General features: G+C 45.1%; 1 protein-coding gene across 11 annotated transcripts in view; it reads right to left on the bottom strand.

The window, feature by feature from the left end:
* The window catches only part of LOC8073620, a 42,687-nt gene extending 19,490 nt beyond the window's left edge, over positions 1-23,197 (bottom strand). For 5 of the 11 annotated variants that reach the window (XR_002452988.1, XR_002452991.1, XR_002452992.1 and 2 more), the window contains exons 1-5: positions 23,043-23,197; positions 21,969-22,925; positions 14,687-14,818; positions 4,680-4,759; positions 623-739 (exon numbers count right to left, since the gene is read on the bottom strand). Coding sequence is in view for 1 of the 11 variants with exons in the window: in XM_002449008.2 (XP_002449053.2) it covers positions 14,727-14,818; positions 21,969-22,836 (960 nt within the window). In the remaining 10 variants the exon portion in view is untranslated. The other 6 variants (XR_002452989.1, XR_002452994.1, XR_002452990.1 and 3 more) reach the window with 6 other exon arrangements.

The raw sequence follows: 23,885 nt of genomic DNA, 5'->3' as shown, positions 1-23,885 counted from the left end.
ATTTGTCTCACCTTCAGAAAGCGGAGCTCAGGAGCTCCTGCTTCAATTACAGTTGCAGCAGTCGCTTGAGTGGACCATTTCCATTCTGGCCGCAGCAGCTACCCGACTAGGGCGCACAGACCTTGCTACCAGAAGATCTCATCCCCTTCCATCCCAGTGGCAAATCTTTAGAACACACATACATTTGTAATAGAAGTAAACGCAAATCCCTAGAACAACACTAATAAGCTATTCAAAACACACACACACACACACTATTAGACTAGCACCAATATTTAGTGTGTTTACCTGGTCTTGGTGACGGGAGCCTCCCATTAGTTGTAGGCATGGTGACTGGCACCATTGGCCAGGGGTGCCAAGTGCCTATGGGCCACATATTAGAGTGTGTGTGCGAGAGTAATTCTAGACATGGAGACCTGGCATGGTTGGTCAGGAAGGCTCCATGCTTCCTATATGTACTTGCGCACATTGGTCTGAATACACAATCAGTATTCCTATTCATTACTGTCAGATTGCCAGAAGCAGCAAGGGCACAAAATGATAATTTTTCTCTCTCTTCTGAGATCAACCGGATCTGGACGTAACATGAATGGAAAAATGCTTGATGGCAGGTGTAACGTACAGTAGAGATGGCAGCAGCAACATAATCAGCTTGTTCCTCCATTTAAATGATGTGTCCTGAAGAGAATCCTGCCATCAGTTTGGGGCACGCAACAAACCAAACTGGATGGACTCAACACTGCAAAGATTGAAAGAAATTAGATAGATGGTAAACACATAATATATTTTATAAATGCACAACATTTGAAAGTTCATGATTCTATACATAAAAATTTTATGGGTATCGAAAGGGCACTCAAATTTTATTTTCTTCAGTCTCATTGTCTTCTAAACATACAATGAGTTTGAAGTACTGTCTTAGAGCTAGCTGTTGGACCATGTTGTTTTCTATATTTTATTTTTTCCTTTTTCACATGAGATCGAAGATGCATTGTCTTCTATGTATCCTTGATTCTCTTTCATTTCAGTCTCGTTGTCTCTAATTAGTTGGGGGAAAATATTTCATTGTCCCTAATTTCATTTTTCAATTGAGACTGAAGATGCATTATCATCTATATTTACTTCAGCTTATTTATTCTTCGATCTCATTGTGTTGTATTCAACACTACCCCGTCTCCCACTCCCACTCCCTCTCCCACCACTCACATTCCCACCAGATCTGGTTTCTACGCACGGGACCGTCCTCGACCTCCACAATGCCAGCATCGACGGTTCCACAGTGGCCATCGCTTAGCGCACAGAATCATGGTCCTATGCCTGGGTGGCGAGAGTTGCGAGACCACAATGAGCACCATGTTAGAGACAATAATGGGATCTCCATCTAGCACATTCCTCCTGTTGACGGCGATCCCGACAGTGGTGAGCTCAGGCTCTCCCTCCAGGCCTGGCACCCCAGAGAAATCTAGGAGGATAGTGGTGGTGGTCAAGGGGTCGAAAAGGCACACCATTTCGGTGCGCTCATAGTAGATGTCAGCTCCTTGGCGTCAGCGAGGAAATTGTCATATTCCTCAGATGCTGTCAGCTCGATACAACGAAGCAGTTGCAACGGGGCGTCACCGGGTCTGTAGGTGCCTCGTCGTCATTGTCCTTGTGCTTGTGAAGCATCACCTAGTTCCTGGGAAACAAACACAGTTCCTAGGTTGGACGATTAGCAGTGGAGCTTCTCCATGGCTTGCATACCACTCTCAGATGGATGTACTCCACCGCATTGATGGCGAGCAGCTTCTCACTGATCTCCCTGACAGCGTCCTAGACTAGATTCACCCAGTTCCACACTTCCAACTCCAACCTGATGTGGCATCATGCAGAAACATAAATTTGTCACATAAAATAGAGAGAAATGGAGAGATCAAACCAGAAATCACAAGTAGGAATGAGGTGTTTGGGAGACTCATGTACACCCGTCATGCATCTCGTCAATGCCGGCACTGGGCTCAGGGAGGATGGGTTGATTACCACAGCATTGTCAATGACATCGACTTGGTGAAGTTGGTTTGCAAGGAAAGCGAATGACAGTGATACTAGGGTTTTGATGGGTGAGTAGGTCAATGAGGAAGCGACCTGGCTTGCCCGAGCTGCAGGACGGGTGGACAATGCAGTCGCTATGGGAATATGTATGAGACACATTCTGATATGTAATGAAATAATACAAAAAAAATTAAGTTTAAAATCAAGAATTCTAATTGTATTAAAAAGCAGCAAGACTGGAAGTGATGCTTAAAGTATTGTACAACCCATACATGTAAACTGTACAAATGATTGTAACCCCCTCCTCCCCTGCTTTTTTTCTGAATCCAACTTTGATGAGCCACACGCACAATTTCTCTGCTTGTTCTCAACTATGGCTGCTGGCAGCCTTACCTGGCTCCACATGCTTCTGCTAGTGAATCCCCACTTCGACCCCTCTAGCCATCACTTTCCTAACATGATTACCTCCATGCTGAGCCCAATGCCGTCCCCAGCCATCCTTCTAAAAACTTAAGCCTCAGACAAGGCCATCCAAAATGCCCTAGTAATAAGGTCTGCTTAGATCAAGAAAAAAACCCAAAATCATGCCCTTAAGCTTGATTTGTAATGGAGATAAACTTTTGTGCAGATTGATTATTGCCAACACAAATAAAATAGAAAGTATTTTAAGAAAACTGATCTAGTTGTTGCCCTGAACTTCATAGAAGATGGGACATATGAGCATTTGGAAAGTCAAGCTGATGCATATTGGATATTTGAGTTCTCAACTAAAGTGTTACCATGTGGATTGAAATCCCACCTTGATCCTTGTAGATCTATTTCGTCCAACCAAAAAGCTATAGGGAGTAGAAGAAGAAAATGGGGAATGGGGAATATGTGTGAATACTCTATTGAAGGAGGGGTATTTATAGTACAAGGGTGAAAATCCTAGACATTTGTGGGCTCTTGTTGGGCTTGTATTGGAGAAAGATGATCGACAAATTATTGAAGAGTATTTTTTTAATTAGAACCTTAGTGTGTGTACAGTTATATATTTCAGGGACAAGGAAACCATCCTACAGTAGTATACTGTCGGGTACCAACATTAGGGTACCTAGACAGAAGGCCTTAATAAGTCATCAAAGTCGTCTGAGTGTTCTATGGTATGACCGAAACTTTGTTGCGGGCCATTGCGAAAAAGGCCCAGCTCTGGCTAGGCGGCCTGCACATCAGACCCGGATTGACCGATGGTTGTGGCATAGGTTCCACCTCACCCAACCCTTAGAGATGAGGGTCGGTGTTGCCCAAGGGTAGGAGTGTAGGCTCTGCCTAGCCCGATGGCTAGGATGTGGGCCCTGGTCCATCTGACCCAGTAGATGCCAGACCCACCTTACCCGATCCTAGAGGAGTTTTCGCCTCTCTCCTGATGGTTTGGGCCAGACTCAGGGGTTGGGCGGAGAACATTTGGGACCACGGAGGGCCCAAGCTGTCCCCTCCTAATCCCTCCAGACGTACTAGTACCATGGTGCCTCGCCACAGTACAGAAGCTAACACGCCCCCGTGCCACTTGTAGCCATGACACGCTATACTTAGGGGCGCATGTCTGAAACAGTGCTAGGTAGACCGACATTGTGCTATTCTAAGCCGCGTACGACACCCACCCAGAGACCCATGGGTTTCCTATGCAAGCACGCCTCGTGCCGCTATGGCATGGAACGCCATAGCTGGGCGGGTGGCACGCCTCTGCTACCGCCCTAAAAGTGGCGACGTGGGGAGTTACCACCATCCTCGATTAGTGAGCTAGCCAGTCCCACCCACAGGAGGAGAGTGGCACCACCATGGAATCCATGTATAGAAATAGTGGTGACACTCACACATTGCACCCCACCACCACCCACACACACACATGCACACGCACGCACGCACGCGCACACACACACACAATTTCTCTGCTGGTTCTCAATTAAGGTTGTCGGTAACCTTACTTGCTTCCACATGCTTCTGGTAGTCACCCCCACTTTCAACCCACCAGCCATTACTTCTTAAACATTATTACCTCCATGCTCAACCCAATGTTGTCCCGAGGCATCCTTCTGAAAACATAAGCCTTAAGATATGGCCATCCAAAATGCCCTAGTTTAAAACTTTTGTGCATATTGAGAGTGGAGCGATATCTAGTTATACTCATTGTGAGCCGGATCCTTCCTTCCTTCTGGGATTAAGCTACAGTATCATTCCTTTTGCAAACCACAATGTTGCTTGGAGGGTATTGTACCAATCTGAAACACACTCGCAACAAGCTATTGGGTACTCAACGACAAATCCACACATCAGAGTTGATACTCTTTCTCATCAACTATGTTATCGTCAAAGGCCTCAATTCAAAACAGTTATAGCCAACTGTCTTGGCAGATCAGATTATACTACTTTTGGAAGTAAAGATGACTTCGTGAAACCAGAATATTTCAATGGACAAAATGTAATCGTAGCAGTGAATGTTCATCGGGTTTCTCTTGAACAAGGTATGTATAGGACTGAACACCTCAGGAGCTATAAGGCAGATGTAGAAAACAAGGATGAAGCCAAGTGACTGAAATTGATGAAAAAGATAGGCTTTGGAAAAACAGAAAGCAAACGAGGACGTGTTGACAATCTTGATGATGATGGCTTACCATACATTGGTGCAAATCTTCAGACCGAAGACATCATTATTGGAAAAGTCTCAGAATCTGGAGAAGACCACATTATTAAGCTGAAGCATACAGAAAAGGGAATGGATCAGAATGTATTGCTTTCAGCAAACAATGAAGGGAGGAATTTTGTTGTCGTTACTTTCAGACAGGTAAGCCTTGTTTCGCTGCTGTTCATTTTATATGTGTGTCATGAACTTGAGAAGAATTGGGGTGGATATGAGTGCAACCAAGCAAGACCTAAATGACATTTGTCTTAGCAAAGAAGTATTAACCATTAACTAATTAGTATACATTCCTTGAATTCTGGCTTCACTAGACAATAGAATGCTCCATTCTTCTCTTCTGCTCCACTGATTGACACAAACCAACTGTAGCTGTGTTTCCTGTTTTGTGTGCCTGACATTTTTATTTAACCCAGTAGTTATCTTGTTCTTGAGAGATTATTGTTGATCTTATTGACATTTCTTTTGTAACCAAAAAATATTAATGAATTATCTATGCCTATATCATTGCCATGCAATTAAGAGGAGGTCATGAATGATAAGAAAGACAAGCATCAGTGTGCACTCATGAGTACTTCATCCTTTATGGTTAAAATAAAACATGTTCGACTTTATTACCTCTTTTCTACTACAACAGTTGGCAGTACTAGCTTTTAGGATGTAACTTCAACACACCGCAAATATTTCTAAGTACATATATTCTTTGGGAACCAATGTTGGCAATTCTTACAATGGTAATTTCACACTATTGAACCATTTATTTAAAAAACTATAGATAAATAGAAAATCAAAGCTGACAAGTAATATGAAATAGGGGCAGTACCTTTTTATGGGGTTCAGCAGTTTACATGATTGCATCGATCCACCCCATATCCCCATAGCCCAAAAAAGTAATAGTAAGAATTTGGCTTCTCCTTGTTCTTGACTTTTAGAACATGGATAAGGCCAGATAGGATGCTGGCTTGGTTGGGCCAGCAGCTTAACTCACCCTTTTCCATTTCCTTAGATTCCTTCCAACACTTATTATGTGACTATTCAATTTTCTTTGTGTCCCCACCTTCACATTTACACCACATATTTTACTTTTTATTGACCATATGAAGTTTTCTCTGTTTATCTGATTAATTTTAGGTTTGGACACCTTGCCTTCGAGATAAGTTTTCCAGCATGCATGGCCAAAAAGGTGGTGTTGGTTTTCTAGAATCTCAAGAGAACTTCCCATTTACTCATGAAGGTATAGTCCCGGATCTTGTGATAAATTCGCATGCCTTCCCAACACGTCAAACTCCCAGACAGCTGCTTGAAGCTGCTCTGGGGAAGGGAATAGCCTACAAAGTAAGTGTTTATGTCAATAACGAGAGTAAGTGTTTCTAAAGAATGTGTTGGTGTTTGGACCTATGGTCCTAACACTAACTAGTGAATTTGTGTATGCGTGCCCAGAAACCGAATGGTGATGCAGGAAGGACACAAGTAATGTATACTGGTTCTGGCTGAGAATGACCTACGTCTAGAATGGAGTGGAGGTCTTGTATTATCCTGCACCGAAGTGCTTGTAGTATGGGTTACAAGCTGGGGGTGAGAGAGGGAATCAGTCCCAGGTCTCGTTGTTGTGAGAGAGTGAACACTAGTGGCAGTGTGCTCTGTGTGTTGCCTATGTGTGTGGCGTGTCATGTCCCTGAATGGGACCCTGCCTCTTCCTTTTATAGTTCATAAGGGGAGGTAGTGGATACATGTGTATGCGTTATTGTCGTGGTCTTGATCCGAGACTGAGGGGAGGTATGGTGTCGTACGGCGGCGGAGTTGCCCTCCATTCTTTGGTCGTCGTATGGGCATGCGGGGTCACTGTGGCTTCTATACTAAGCCATGCCTGCCCTATGGACGAGACGTTGACCGCACCTGTAGTGGTCGTGCCAACCCCAGTTCACTGTCCAGCGTGGACTCCTGAGACTCGTTCTCCCACGGACCAAGCCCTGAAGCCTAGCGGGTTCGCGACTATAGTTGTCCATATTGACCTCTGAGTCTTCGCCTCTGGTCCCGGCCGTACGCACAGTGATGGGAGCAGGTGCTCGTCATGCCCTTCCCTCCGCAGCGTGAGCGTGGGCATGGGGATTTGACCCGCGTCCCATCCTGTTGTACTACACTTCTACAACAGATGACGTCACAGAAGGTCTCGAGCGCAACAATTGGGAAGGGGGGCGTCCGAGCCATGGGGCTGGGTTAGGCAGAAATCGCCTAGCATCCCCTGAGGCTTTTGACGTCAGGCCTCGGGCCAGGCGGAGATTGCTCGGTCTCATTTGAGGCCTTAAGGTCGGGTCTCAGGCGAGGCAGAGCTTGCTCGGTCTCGTCCGAGGCCTTACGCTTGGGTCTCGGGCGAGTCGGAACGAGTAGTCCAGTCTCGGCTCCACCGAGGCCTGGTGGTCCGGCCTCGCGCGAAGCAGGGAGTGACTGTTTGGCCTGTCAGGTCATTTTGGTAAACATGTATTGGATTGTTCTTAGTATCTCTTAGTGTACAGTAACTTCACATGTATGTATATTTTTGTAATTTTTTGCTCCAAAATGGTGGAAATACACAACTTTCATTTTCCCTTTGAACTTGTATTACTATCAGTTGATGCTTATCTTTTTCTGAACTGAGAGATTCATAGTGGCACCACTAGTAGAAGATATCAAGCTGAGTGTGCTCACACACTAACATGTTATCAGTGAGGACCTTACTTCAGATAGTCGAGTAACTTTGCATTGAATGTATCTGAGAATGAGAATATTTTAGTTATTTTCTTGCATTGTAGACTTGTTTTCTTTTGTGACTTGTTTAGCTGATTTCCAAAATTTTATGTATCTTGTTGCTCCATATATATATGATCTTTGTTGAAGGGCTCATTTTGGGAAACTCAATAAACCAAACTGGATGGACTCAACTTAGCAAATACTGAGAAAATTTAGATAGATAGTAAACACATAATCTATTTTATAAATGCAAAGCATTTCGAACATAAAGATTCTATAAATATATCAAATGGAAGTGAATTTTAAATTTTATGGATATTGAAAGGGCACTAAATCTTATTTTATTCAGTCTCACAGTCTTCTAAATATATAATGAGTTTGAACAATTGTCGACCCAACTATCGGACTATGATGTTTTCAATATTTTGTCTTTTTTAATTTTATATGAAACCAAAGATACATTGTCTTCTGTATTTTATTCGGTCTCTTTCATTTCAGTCTCATTGTCTCTAATTAGTTCGGGGAAAATATTTCACTCTCTTATTTTATTTTTCATGTGAGGCTGAAAATGCATTGTCATCTATACTTATTACTTCAGTCAATTTACTTTACGATCACATTGTCTTCTATTCAACACTACCCCTCTCCCCACTCCCTTTCCCACCACTCCCATTATTCCCACCAGATCTGGTTTCTCCTCGCCATGCATGCCACCATCCTCCACCCCCATAATGGCAGCATCGACGATTCAGCAGTGGCCATCGCCAAGCTTGGCGCACAGAATCACGGTGCCATGCCTGGGCAGCAAGAGTCGTGAGACCACAATGATCACCACTTCGGTAATAATAATGGGATCTCCATCTAGCACATTCATCCTATCGATGATGATCCCGGCAGTGGTGAGCTCTGGCTCTCCCTCTAGGCCCGGCACCTTAGAGAAACCTGGGAGGATGGCCACGGCCATGGTTTGGGGTGGTGAAGAGGCGCACCTTGGTGTGCTCCATAGTAGAAAAGCAAGATCCCCTTGGCGTCATACTAGTCAAATGGCGTCAGCTCGATCTAGAGCGTTGCACCGCCTGTGCACACATTCACAAAGTGGCGGCAACAGAGCACCGTTGGGTCTGCAGGAGCCTCGTCATTGCAGTCCACTTTGTTGGGAATCCTCTCCAAGTTCCTGAGAAAGGAGGACAATTCCCAGATTCGACGATTAGAGGTCGAGCTTCTCCATGGCTTGCAGACAGCTCTAAGGCAGATGTACTCTGTCGCATTGGTAGCGAGCAGCTTCTCACCGATCTCCCTGACAGCGTCCTATACTAGATTCGCCCAGTTCCTCTCCTTGGGCTCCAACCTGATGTGGCATCATGCAGAAACAGAAATGTGGCACATAAAATTGACAGAAATGGAGAGATCGAACCAGAAATCACATGTACGTAGGAGGTGTCTGCGAGACTCGTGCAGACCCGCCGTGGACGTCATCAACGCTGGTGCCAGGGACAGGGAGGACATTGATTTTAAATGCCAGGACATGAGATGGTACATTGTTGTCGAATTTTTGTTTAAAATGTTTTCGTTAGTTGCTTCCAGATGAAAGAAGTTTACTTCTTTTCGTTGTTTAATTGGTTGTCCCTTCGGTGCATTTGTTAATTATTTTTGTTGTTTATTTGGTTCTCCCATTGGGGCTACAGATGAAAGAAATTCTGTTCTCTTTGTACTAGTACAGATACCTCAATCTGGCAGAAAATTTCAGAATCTTTTAAGCATTACTAGCAGAGTGTTGAACTAACACAAGCACATCAAAATGGGATGTTTATCAAGTGTATGCATATGGAAGATAATCCACCGAAGACACAGCAAAAATATGTACACAGTGGTGCAAACATGCTTGTTCTGCTAGTGACAGAGGATGGAATAAAATTAAGGTATGGCGAAGCTGATCATATCGTCAGCATCATGCAGTGTACCGTTACTACTAAAACCTATTTGGATTGCTAAAATGAAACAACCAGTCCTAGTAAATTTATTGAGAAAATATTTTGTACGAATATTACTATCATTTTCATGCGTACAACAGTAGTGAGTTGTCTACTTATATATTCAACAGTAATACACCATCATCCAAATTGCCCCCTCGCTGTTTATTCAAAAGAGCTATGAGTGCGTTGGATTGCCTGGACCAGACTATCCGCATTAGTGCTAGATGCCCTTGACTGTGGTTGGCTGCCTCCGGGAAGCACCAGATTTAGACCTAGGAGGAGGGTCCGGCGACGTCCTCCTCTCCATGGCCATGGGCGCGTATACAGCATCGGCACCTTCCTGATCTGTGCCTGGTCCTGGGCATCGTCAAACATAGGACTAGAAGGTGGGTCCAGTGACAGCGTGGCCATGGTGCGGGTGGGCACGTACACGGCATCGGCAACTTCCTGATCACTGTCGTCTGGTTGCACCTCCTTGCTTGGGCTTTGGCAGTGGCGAACGATACGGAAACACTCTAGGGAGAAATCGTCGGAGGTGTCAAAATCAGAGTCCATGGCAGGCAGCACCGCTGCTAGCTAGTGAGAGCAGGAGGGAAATGGATTGGACATCGGAGAGCAAGAGCGAGAGAGAATTGGGAAATCCCTAGAACGCAAACACATTTGTAATAGAAGTAACGCAAATACCAAGATCAACACTATTAGGACATTCAAAACACACACACACACACACACGGGGTTGGCTGCTGACTTTCATTATTTGCACGTTGTTTCCTTTGATTATTGCTTCGGTAACCTAATTAGATCTGCCTCCTCATGACGAATCTTTCCTCTAATAATATTAGGATTTATAATTGTATTACGCTTCATAACTGTCAGATTGCCACCAGCAGCAAGGTAGCAAACAATAGTTTTTCTATCTCCTCTGCGATCAACCAGTTCTGGACCATGAATTGCTCTCACTACGCCCTAGTTTTGTATCAACTCCCCTTTGTTTGCTTGCGGCTTGGCGGGTGGAAAGTCAGGGTTGGTGGTGGAATCCTCTTCTTCACCAACTCTTCCATATATCAGTGTGACATTCATTTCCAGCACCTCAACCTTGCAGACAGGGCACTCAGAGAAGGGTGACTGTGCATGGAGCCACTGGAGCAAGCATGGCCAGCAGAAGAGGTGGCCACAAGGTGTAACCACAGGCCGTTTAGCTAGTTCAGGACACATATTACACTCACAGGAGCCATCCTTCTTAGCAGAAGAGCTTCCACACACCTTGTTGTCATCACAATTCGTATTTTGCCCCCTCGCCGATTGTTCAAAAGAGATATGAGTGCATTGGTTGCCGAACCAGACTATCCACATCTGTGCTAGATGCCCCTTGTTTGTGATCATCTGCCTCCAGCGAACTCCGTCCTCTCCATGGCCATGGGCATGTCCATGGCATCAGCACCTTGCTGATCTGTGCCTAGTCCCGCTGGCTCTGGGCATCATCAAACATAGGACTAGGAGGTGGGTCCAGTGACAGCACGGCCATGGTAGGGGTGGGCACATACATGGCATCGGCACCTTCCTGCTCTGTGTCTGGTCACGCCTTCTTGCTTTGGCTTGGGCCGTGGCAAACGATGCGGAAACACTCTGTGGATAATTCGTCAAAGGTGTCGGAGTTGGAGTCCATGGCAGGCAGCAATGCATCTAGCGAGAGCGAGAGCGAGAGAGAAATGGATCATACATCAGAGGGCAAGAGGGAGAGAGAAGTGGCAAATCCCTATAATACACACACATTTGTAAAACAAGTAACGCAACTCCCAAGATCAGGACATTCAAAACACACACACACACACACACACACACACACACACACACACACACACACACATATTACCATGGGGTTGGCTGCCCACTTCCATTTTTTGTACGTTGTTTCCTTTGATTATTGCTTCAGTGACCTTATTCGGCTGGATAATTGTGTTATGCTTTATAACTATCAGATTACCCAGAGCAGCAAGGGTGCAAACAATAATTTTTCTATCTCCTTAGAGATCATTTGGGTCAGCAACATGAATGGAACAATTTTCGATCTCATTTTCTTCTATTGAACATTGTCGCTCTCCCACTCCTAGTCCCACTGCCACTCCCATTCCCTTTCCAACCACTCCCATTCCCACCAGATCTGGTTTCTCCTCTTGATGCATTGCCTAGGCCAGGAGAGTCGCGAGACCACAACGAGCACCACGTTGGGGACAATAATGGGATCTCCATCTGGCACATTCCTCCTGTCGGTGAGGATCCCAGCTGTGGTGAGCTCTGGCACTCCCTCTAGGCCCAGCACCCTAGAGAAACCTACAAGGATGGTCGTGGCAATGGTTAGGGGGTTCAAGAGGCACATCATTTCTGTGCGCTCACAGTAGAAAAGCTTGAGCCCCTCAGCATTGGCAAGGGAATCTCCGTGCTCCTCAAAGATGTTTGCTGGATCCAGAGCATGGCACCATGCGCACGTTCACAAAAGTGGCAGCATTGGCGCGCCACCAGTTCTGCAGACGCCTCATCATCGTTGTCCTTGTGGTTGTGAAGCATCACCCAGCTCCTGAGAAGGAAACAAGATTCCTAGGTTGGACGATTAGCGGTGGAGCTTCTCCAAGGCTGTAGACCGCTTTCAAGAGGATGTACTCCATCGCATCGATGGAAAACAGCTTCTCACCAATCTCCCTGATAGTTTCCTATACTAGATTTGCCCAGTTCGTGGGTTATCCTCCAAAAGCCTTATGCACAAGATTTGGTGCAGAAGGCATTGCAACAATTGATGCAAGCGGTTATGGTGTTTTTCTCCCGGGTGGGTGGCGATCTAGTCTTAGAATTGATTGTCACTAGAGTGTGAGGTTTCTTTCTCTTAGGCTTTGTGTTTAGGCAGAAGCCAGAAGTGAATTCACTTTTATTGTATCAACTCGATGTAAAGACTGTGAATTAATAAAATCCTTCCTTTATCAAAAAAAGTTCCTCTGCTCTGGCTCAAAGCAGATGTGGCGTCGTGCAAAAACAAAAATTCGTCATATAAAATCGAGACAAACGTAGAGATCGAACCAGAAATCACATGTATAAATAGGTGTCTGGGATACTCCAGACCCACCATGGACGTCGTCAACGCTAGCATCGGGGGAAGGGAGGACTGGCACAGGTTGCCGGCATGCTGTAGGATCATCAATGACAGCGACTTGGTGAAGTTGGTTTGCAAGGAAAGCCATGACGCCACTGCTAGGAATTGGATGAGTGAGTAGGTGGACGATGAAGGGACCTGGATGGCCCTATAGTAACTATGCATAGATATGAAAAAAATTGGATCCCACACCACTATGCTTTTCATTTTTTGCACGCTATTTCCTTTTATTATTACTTTGGTGACCTTATTCGATCTGGCTCCTCATGATGAATCTTTCCTCTAATAATATTAGGCTGGATGCATTAGGTTTATAATAACTGTCGGATCGCCAGCAGCAGCAAGGGTGCAAACAATAACTTTTCTATCTCCTTAGAGATCAATTGGTCTGCAACATGAATGGAACATTTTTTGATCTAATTATATTATACTCCCTCCATCCCAAACTATAAGGCATTCCAAGAATCTTGGAGAGTCAAAGCATCTTAAGTTGGACCAAAATTATAGAAAAAATATAAAGATTTGTGCAGAAGCTAACGAGATCTTATCAGAAAAATCAAATAAATATAGAACAATTAGCTCACTTTCACAACGAGATAAAACAGCAAGTTGTAAGTTATCGGTAGACATACTTGGTTGCATGAGTGCAGGGACAAAATTGCAGAATGTAGCCCTTCTGGGTTGCTATAAATTTTGGATATGATAGCAATCTATCATCTCTTCCTCGGTATGCATTTTCAACCAAGTGGTGATGGCCTCCTGCTCTCACAGCGACAGTACATGCTGGACATCTTAGATCGCGCCGGGATGACTGAGTGCAAGCCATGCTCTACTCTAGTTGACACCAATCCTAAGGTTGCTGCAGCTGAGGGGGCCTGTGTCTGATGCCACATACTTTCGCAGTCTTGCTAGAGCTCTTCAGTACTTGACGTTCACTCGCCCAGACATTGCATATGTTGTTCAGCAAGTCTTCCTTCACATGCACGACCCTCGAGAGCCTCACCTTGCTGCTTTGAAGAGGATTCTTCGCTATGTTCGCGGCACACTCCACCTCGGTCTCCTCCTGTGACCATCTACTTCGACTGATCTTGTTGTCTACACCGACGCTGATTGGGCTGGTTGTTGGACACTCGCAGGTCCACCTCGGGCTATGCAGTGTTCCTCGGCGACAATCTCGTTTCCTGGTCCTCCAAGCACCAGAACATGGTGTCAAGATCAAGTGCTGAAGCTGAGTATCGCGCAGTGGCTAACGGAGTTGCAGAGGCAATCTGGCTGCGTCAGCTTCTGTTAGAGCTGCATGCCCCTCTTCGGCGCGCCACAATGGTGTACTATGACAACATCAGCGCTATCTACATGACCTCAAACCCGGTGCAACATCAGCGCACCAAGCACATTAAGATCGATCTTCACTTCGTCCGGGAGCGAGTCGCCTTTGGTGATCTTCGTGTTTTGCATGTTCTGACCTCGTCACAATATGCAAACATCTTTACCAAGGCACTGCCTACTTCAGTGTTCACAAAGTTAGGTCCAGTCTGAACGTGCAGAGAGGCTGACGATCGGACTGAGGGGGTGTGTTAGACTAGCACCTATATTTAGTGTGTTTACTCAGTCTTGGTAACAGGAGCCTCCCATAAGTTGTAGGCATGGTGACCGGCACCATTGGCCAGCAGTGCCAAGCGCCTATGGGCCACATATTAGAGTGTGTGTGCGTGAGTAATTCTAGACATGGAGACCTGGCATGGTTGGTCAGGAAGGCTCCATGCTTCCTGTATGTACTTGCGCACATTGGTCTAAATACACAAGCAGTATTCCTATTCATTCACACACACACACTACCTTGGGGTTGGCTGCTCACTTTCATTTTTTTCATTTTTTTTTGTTTTGCATGTTGTTTCCATTGATTACTGCTTTAGTGACCTTATTCATGCTCTTGGAGATTCCCTTTCTAGTTTTTATTCGAACTGGCTCCTCGTGATGAATCTTTCCTCTAATAATATTAGGCTTGATAATTGTATATATTAGGCTTCATATCGGATTGCCAGAAGCAGCAATGGTACAAAACAATATTTTTTTCTCTCTTCTGAGATCAACCGTATCTGGACAGAACATGAATGGAAAAATGCTTGATAGCATGGTACGTACAGTAGGGGTAAATGAAGTAGGGACGGCAGCAGCAACATAATCAGCTTGTTCCTCCATTTAAATGATGTGTCCTGAAGAGAATCCTGCCGTCAGTTTGGGGCACGCAACAAACCAAACTGGATGGACTCAACACTACAAATATTGAAAGAAATTAGATAGATGGTAACCACATAATATATTTTATAAATGCACAACATTTGAAAGTTAATGATTCTATAAATAAAAAATTTATGGGTATCGAAAGGGCACTCAAATTTTATTTTCTTCAGTCTCATTGTCTTCTAAATATACAATGAGTTTGAAGAACTGTCTTAGAGCAGCTGTCGGACCATGTTATTTTCTATATTTTCTTTTTTCCTTTTTCATATGAGATCGAAGATGCATTGTCTTCTATTTTTCCTTTGGACTCTTTCATTTCAGTCTCGTTGTCTCTAATTAGTTGGGGGGAAATCTTTCATTGTCCCTAATTTCATTTTTCAAATGAGACTGAAGATGCATTGTCATCTATATTTACTTCAGTTTATTTATTCTTCGATCTCATTGTGTTGTACTCAACAATGCCCCGTCTCCCACTCCCACTCCCTCTCCCACCACTCCCATTCCCACCAGATCTGGTTTCTGCACATTACGCACGTGACCGTCCTCCACCTCCACAATGCCAGCATCGACGGTTCCACAGTGGCCATCGCTTAGCGCACAGAATTGTGGTCCTATGCCTAGGTGGCAAGAGTTGCGAACCACGACCACCATGTTGGCGACAATAATGGGATCTCCATCCAGCACATTCCTCCTGTCGACGACGATCCCGGCAGTGGTGACCTCAGGCTCTCCCTCCAGGCCTGGCACCCCAGAGAAATCTAGGAGGATAGTGGTGGTGGTGGTCAAGGGGTTGAAGAGGCACACCATTTCGGTGCGCTCGTAGTAGATGCCAGCTCCTTGGCGTCGGCGAGGAAATTGTCATATTCCTCAGATGTTTTCAGCTCGATCCAACGAAGCAGTTAAAACGGGGCGCCACCGGGTCTGCAAGCGCCTCGTCGTCATTGTCCTTGTGCTTGTGAAGCATCACCTAGTTCCTGGGAAAGAAACACAATTCCTATGTTGGACGATTAGCAGTGGAGCTTCTCCATGGCTTGCATACCACTCTCAGATGGATGTACTCCATGGCATCAATGGCGAGCAGCTTCTCACCAATCTCCCTGACAGCGTCCTAGACTAGATTCACCCAGTTCCACTCTTCCAACTCCAACCTGATGTGGCATCGTGCAGAAACAGAAATTTGCCACAAAATCAAGAATCACAAGTACGAATGAGGTGCTTGGGTGACTCATGTACACCCGCCATGGATGTCGTCAATGCCGGCACTGGGCTTAGGGAGGACAGGTTGCTTGCCACAGCATCGTCAATGACATCGACTTGGTGAAGTTGGTTTGCAAGGAAAGCGAATGACGGTGCTACTAGGGTTTTGATGGTTGAGTAGGTCGATGAGGAAGCGACCTGGCTTGCCCAAGCTGCAGGACGGGTGGACAATGAAGTCGCTATGGCAATATGTATGAGACACATTCCGATATGTAATGAAATAATACAAAAAAAATTAAGTTTAAAATCAAGAATTCTAATTCTATTAAAAAGCAGCAAGAATGGAAGTGATGCTTAAAGTATTGTACAACCCATACATGTAAACTGTACAAATGATTGTAACCCCCTCCACCCCTGTTCTTTTTATGAATCCAACTCTGATGAGCCACACACACAATTTCTCTGCTTGTTCTCAAGTATGGCTGCTGGAAACATGCTTCTGCTAGTGAACCCCCACTTTGACCCCTCTAGCCATCACTTCCCTAACATGATTACCTCCATGCTGAGCCCAATGCCATCCTAGCCATCCTTCTGAAAACTTAAGCCTCAAGACAAGGCCATCCAAAATGCCCTAGTAATAAGGTCTGCTTAGATCAAGAAAAAAACCCAAAATCATGCCCTTAAGCTTGATTTGTAATGGAGATAAACTTTTGTGCAGATTGATTATTGCCAACAGAAACAAAATAGAAAGTATTTTAAGAAAACTGATCTAGTTGTTGCCCTGAACTACATAGAATATGGGACATATGAGCAATTGGAAAGTCATGCTGATGCATCTTGGATATTTGAGTTCTCACCTAAAGTGTTTCCATGTGGATTGAAATTCCACCTTGATCCTTGTAGATCTATTTCATCCAATGAAAAGCTATAGGGAGTAGAAGAAGAAAATGGGGAATGGGGAATATGTGTGAATACTCTATTGAAGGAGGGGTATTTATAGTACAAGGGTGAAAATCCTAGACATTTGTGGGCTCTTGTTGGACTTGTATTGGAGAAAGATGATCGACAAATTATTGAAGAGTATTTTCTAATTAGAACCTTAGTGTGTGTATAGTTATATAGTTCAGGGACAAGGAAACAACCCCACAGTAGTATAGTGTCGGGTACCAACATTAGGGTACCTAGACAAAAGGCCTTAATAAGTCATCAAACTTGTCTGGGTGTTCTATGGTATGGCCAGAACTTGGTTGCGGGCCTTTGCAAAAAAAGGCATAGCTCTGGCTAGGCGGCCCATACGTCTGACCCGGCTTGACTGATGGCTGGGGCATGGGTTCCACCTCATCCAACCCTTAGAGATGAGGGCCAGTGTCACCCAAGGGCAGGAGTGTAGGCTCTGCCTAGCCCGATGGCTAGGATGTGGGCACTGGTCCATCTGACCCAGTAGATGCCAGACCCACATCACCCGATCCCTAGAGGAGTTTTTGCCTCTCTCGATGGTTTGGGGAAGACTTAGGGGTTGGGCAGGGAACATTTGGGCCCATGGAGGGCCCATGTTGTCCCCTCCTAATCCCTCTAGACATACTAGTACCATGGTGCCTTGTCGCAGTACAGAAGCTAGCACGCCCCCGTGCCACTTGTAGCCATGACACACTATACTTAGGAGCGCATGTCTGAAATGCTAGGCAGACCGAGATTGCGCTGTTCTAAGCCACGTACGATGCCCGCCTAGAGACCCGTGGGTTTCCTATGCAAGCACGCCTCATGCCATAACTGGGCGGGTGGCACGCCTCTGCTACCACCCTAAAAGTGGCACAACGTGGGGAGCCACCCCCATCCTCGATCACTGAGCTAGCCAGTCCCACCCACAGGAGGAGAGTGGCACCACCATGGAAGCTTCTTCCTTGGCACTCCTCTATTTTCTCTTTCTTCTTTTTCCTCATTCCTTTCATCATGTACCTAAAGACTCCTCCCTTGAGCTATAAAAGGGAGGACTTGGGACCCTTCCTAAAAAAAGAAGCTCTCCGGACTTCACCAAGTTCAATAGAACACAACTCCGACCATCTACACAACATAGAGACTTGGGAGCCTTCTTCCTCTCTCGCCCGTTTGTAACCCCTCTACAAACTAATCAAATAGCAGGTGGCACAACAGCGCCACAACTAGAGTAGGAACGTTATTCCCGAACCATTATAATCCCTTGTGCCCACATTACCTAACCATCCGAGCCTAAATGTGCAAACATACAATGTTACTAGTTAGAGGTTTCATAACACCGACATATAGTAACCCCAGTAATTTAATTTAGTGTAATATCCATGATTGCATATCATGATACGCATTGAATCAGGATACAAGTGCAATATATCTCCTTCACAAAATAAGATAAGCAACACTGGTATGTGTGCTTTCCAGCCAATAAAAGAAGCTTTGCAATTAATTGTGTTGTTTTCATATTCATGGTTCCTTTACTATTGTTTATTACTCTAATTGTTCATGTAGGATGGTGCACCCTTGGTACCCACTTATTGAGTTGTTCTAAGACCCTAAGCACTAGGCCCACTTGATGACAGATGTGTATCTACACCCACAGTTGGGTCTCTTGAGGGCCTAGGCCCACACTCCATAGTCCACAATGATGGAATGAGAGGTATGTGTCATTCATATGGCCTACGAGTATTCTCGAGCTAGCCTAGTTTGTCAATGATAGCCTACCTATCATGGATGGGCCTCTTATCACCGCTGCGATCAATAGATAGTGTCCAATGACCCACGGTTTCCAACTCCCCTATATGTCGAGATGATTATTACACTACAGGACTTGCCCTTTTCTTTGGGGATTCCTTTGGAGGGGCTCACAGCCATGTGGATCTTGGACCATGATGATTGGAAGAACATGGTGGAGCAGGCGGTGGGTATCAACCCCTAGATGTTGCTGATGTGGTTTGATCCAACTAAGTAACTTAATAACTTTTTGGTAATAAGCCTGTTAGGTGCAACACTAAAAAAATGGCTAATACTTGCATGTCGTTGAAATTCTAGAGAACCACTGGAGTTTTGACTGGTTGGATCACAACCAACTTCAATGCTTGCTCACACAGGAGCCCCTAAAGAGGTACTAGAGAGGTATGTCAGAGTGTGACTTTGGCAATTTATCAATGCTTTGCTGCTATCCAACTGAATTTTTTATTTTTTGGCCCTTTTTGGAAAAATATTCACAAAAAGACCCTAGAAGTTTCCTTTTGTCCCTTATGGACCCTGCACTAGATGTTGTAGCCTTCGATGCCAAGGTCCCAGGCCCATTTCAACATGGCCCTAGCATGGCGATGATGTGGCGCTGCCTCAGCACCGAGATCTATGTCTTTGAGGTCGGCACCGAGATCTATGACTCCGTGCTTGGCGCTATAGAACTTGGCACCAAGGTCGGCCCCGTGTGCTTTGGCGCGAAGCTCAGCACCAAAGGCCTGGCACCGAGTCTGTTGGTCCAAAAATAAAGTTTGTAGCACACGACCTAGTCTACAACTTTGATTAAAGTTGAAACACCACAACTTGTACAAAAACTAGAGTTCTACTTTGTTGAAAGTTGTAATATGAAAAGGTGCATACACTTGATAGGAACACATGGAAACATTTGAAGCAACAAACACGTTTGGTTAACCCAACGCTATGTGGGTAGTACATGGAACAATATATGGCATGTGGAGAACTCTAGATACATGAAGCTAAATAGTCCCACCACTAATCCTACAATGCCTTAGAGAAAATAAACAAAGCACAACTCGCAACGGCATGTGTGCAACTCTGTACTTCTAATGTTCAGAGCTCCACCATTAGTCCTAACAGCCTTAGGGAATATAACTTGTTGTGTCGACTACATTTTTCTTCTGCCTATAGCATGGTTGTTTCCCCTTTCTGTCATGCCCTGAAGATGGTTCCACTGCATCCTTCTTGTTCTTAAGAGCTGCCTCACGAGCTTGAATCTCTTCTTCCTGACACTTGATGGTTACTTCACTCAAATTTAACTCTCGCCTCCAAGCAAGCTCATCCTCCTTGCCCTTTAGATGGAATTGGTCCATCCTCATGCGACGCTCTTGCTCCTCCCTCATCTATCGTTCCACCTCGCAAGCCATGAGTCATCTTCACAAAGTATTAGTTTTTTTCACCTCCTTTCATATCATTCTAGGCCATTCAGGCGGCTGCCAATCCACCCATTCAAGCTATTTGCAAGGCTACATGTGTAGTAGTAGATGTCATGGATGAGGTTGAGAAAAGATAATGAGAAATAAATGATTTAGTTGTACTTAACATAAAGTACGAAGCAATGAGACAAAGGAATGGAAAGAAGGGCGTAAGCTGACAATAGATGTGGAGGCGATTGTGCAGAAGCTAGCAAGATCTAGGAAAGATCAAATAAATAGAGAACAATGAGCTCGCTTTCACAACAAGATGAAACAGCAAGTTGTGTAAGTTAATTGATAGGCAGACTTGGTTGCATGAGCACAGGGACGAAATTGTAGAATGTAGCCCTTGTGGAATGCTGTAAATTTTGGAAGTCATTAGTTCATTGATAGCAATCTAGCTATAATCTCTCAGATAAAGAGGAAGTGACAATCTTCCAAGGACAAGTAGCTCTGCTCCTACCTGAAAGTGTCAAGTAGCATATGAATATGTGGGCATGATGAGAGGTGGCTAGCGGTCCCTAAGGGGAGCCAACGCAATGTTCAAACCAGAAAGCTATCAATGATCCATTGCGAATTTAATTGCAAAAAAAGTGGAGTGTGGAAAGTATTGAGCTCATCATCAATGATTCTTCAGGGAAAAGTGTGTGAACCTAAAACATCCCCAATAGCCAATATCACCACAAAGTTAGCACACGGTCCAAGTTTTCCTGGGGAGGCCTAATTTCTTGAAGGTGTGCCTGTCATATTGGAAGATTATAACTTGGGTGTAGCACAAAACGAACACTAATATGGATATGGGACAGCGACCTCAACACGCAGCAGCAATGGATCGATGGATTTACTATATGTGCAGTCTTACTTCGATTTGCCAAGCGTAAGGAGAATCAATTATGTCTCTAGAAACTTAGTGAACAAAAAAGAAATTGTCAATCTATATATGCATCTAAGATATGCAGTTTGCAAATAGTTCTATGAATTAAATCCAGCAACAAGCCGAAATACCCAAGTCTAACGTTGGTTAGACTAAATGGATAATTAGTGCCCATGTAGAAGTGACAGAGAGCAGTCAACTGAGAAAATAAGTCCATTGAGTTGGGTCTCCCCAATCATTTTGCACATCCGATTAGATTTGAAATCCAAAGGGGTCGTTTGCATCCTTTTATTTTAGGGGGATTAGAATCTACTTAATATACTAGGCTATTTGGCTTAGAATTTGACACTCCACAACTTTTCAATGTTCACAAGTCTATGCTAAATTCATAGGGTCAGAGATAGAGATTGATTCTATAGATCATTATGCTATATATGTTTGTACTATATGATTAATAGCACGCTCTTCAACCCGCTCCCCTATAGTAAAATGAAACACACATCAGCATCTTTCTCGATAGCCAACACTAGCATACAAATATATTCCACCTACAACCATATTTGCATAATTTAATTTGTGCCTAAATTATAATTATTGGAATGAATTCAATTCTAAAGATCCAAACAAGCCTTAATTTAGCTTTAATTTATGAATATTACTCAAACAAGCGTTCTGGAAGAGAACAAACGAACATTATTAGCCCCAACTAATTACATCCAAAATGCTGCATGAGAGAACATGCGGTTATGCTTGGAGACTGCATATGATCTAGTGGCACGGCGAGCCTTGGTCTTTAGCTCTCCATTATTGTGATTATACTTGAGTGCAAACAAAGTGACATGGATCACACAACCGTCGTCCAAATCACCACTGCGCAGGATATTCTCAAATAAGGCAAACCTGCTGTCACCCATGTAGGTAAGAGAAGTGGCCTTACCTCTCAAACCGGACCAGTGCTTTGGGTCCTCGTCGCTTCGCCGAAGCAGCTTCTCCATGAGCATCCTGCACTCTGCTGGCTGCTGCGTGGTGGTGACGCTGAGGGAGGTGGCTGGGCAGCAGCAAACCCGTCCGTCGTGTTCGCGATGAAGCCCAACCCATGCGTCCAGACCGCTATCAAAGAAAGCTTGGCCTCTGAAGGGCAATAGCCACTCGCCAAGCTCCTTGCACACACCATTGCTGGTGTCCAAGGCGTAGGTACAGCCGCCTGCGGATATGAAAATGGTGCGCCCATCCCGATGCACCGCGTAGGCGATTATGTCAATTCCATTGAACGGGAGTTCTGAAGGTGAGGGCACCGTGTTCCAGCTCCACTCCTTGGTTGGATTTGGATCCCATGGCTCTTCCATTGACAGAACCTGCAAGGAGGTTGACATAATGAAAGGAACTGTTGTTGGCGCATACAGATTTTCACCGACAGCCATGGCAGCGCCCAAGTCATGGATACACTCTGGAACGAGCGGGCCGGCGCTGATGGCGGCAGTTTTGGTGTCGTAGACCAAGGTTGGGGGTGGGGGTGCGCAGTTCCTGCCCCGGTTGGTGCCGATAAATATGTTGCTGCCCACAGCAGCAAAGGACATGTCGCACCGCGATGCTATCCGAATAGCAGCCGGCTCGGGGAGCTCCTCCTCTCCTCCTCCTCCTCCTGAATCTCCATCCAGGATGTCGTCGGCGTCATCAAGCCTGTGGATGCTGTACCCGCCGTTCCAGTCATCCAACGCCAGGTAGAGGTGCTTCTTCCGCTGCTGGGAGGACCTCAACTTGGGGTAATCGTCGTTCCGGCGCCGCCGCTTAGATGTGCCGCCCATCACGGATAGATAGGGCAACAGATTTCGATGGACGCACCCTCTGCTTGCCTCCTCAATCCGTCAGTAGAATAGGAGGAAATAGGCGGTGTCTGCGCGGATGCGGTGGGGATTCTTCGTCATCGTCATCGATTTTAATTTATAGAGCGAGATGTGGAATCCGAATCGAAATCGATCACAAAAGCAATAGGAAACGGACGGTGGAGTACCTGAACGGTGCCGCCGCCGCCGTGAGTCGGAGTGTCGGAGTCGGAGTCGCCGGCGCCGCTCCACCGCGATTGGATGTGAATCGGAGCCAACAACGCCCACGCCCACCAGGCCAACTGGTGCGGCGTGACCTCTGCTCGGGTTTCGACCTCACCGTGTGCTCTAGAGAGTGCCCTAGCCAGCAGTCCAGCACCCAGCCTTTGTATTGCTGGCACGGATTGGCCGCTGACAAGAAGAAAGGCAGCACTTGGCTCTTTTTTTTCATTGGATATTGGAAAAAAAAAAGTCTATTTTATTCCTAAACTATGTCCGAATTCCACGTACGTTCATTTTACCTCTTGCCCTGGTTAGCAGCATTTCCTAAAAGGCAGTTTTATGTTTTTTATAATAATTTAAAAATAAATCTATTAAACACTAGATAAGGTTGTTAAAACCATGAAAAATATATCTAAGGTTCTAAAAATTCAGAGAAAAGAGGTAGATTGGAACGCAGCGTGTTTGTGACTACTCTATAAACTCCACCGTGGAATAGCTCCACAAAAAACTCTGGAGTTTGCACAACACCTGTTTAGGTGCTCTCGTATCTTCACCTTTTTTGGGGAGCAGTGCTGGGACTTGTTTGGTTAAAAGATATGGAGGGGAGCACTCCCGACACCCCATATTAAGATCTCATGAAAATGTCTTCCAAAAATCTAATAAACTACCACAATATTCAATTTCATGTCTAAACACAATTTAAGAACTTTCCACAGCATTGGCTGATAAACCATGGCAGAAAGTATTATTGGCTGATTTCTTATGAGAGAAAAATGTTGCTGAATGACTGGCAGATTCGGCTGATAAGT

Source organism: Sorghum bicolor, chromosome 5 (genome assembly GCF_000003195.3).
Source record: "Sorghum bicolor cultivar BTx623 chromosome 5, Sorghum_bicolor_NCBIv3, whole genome shotgun sequence".
NCBI lineage: Eukaryota > Viridiplantae > Streptophyta > Magnoliopsida > Poales > Poaceae > Sorghum > Sorghum bicolor.
This window is presented reverse-complemented; position numbering and strand designations above follow the sequence as displayed.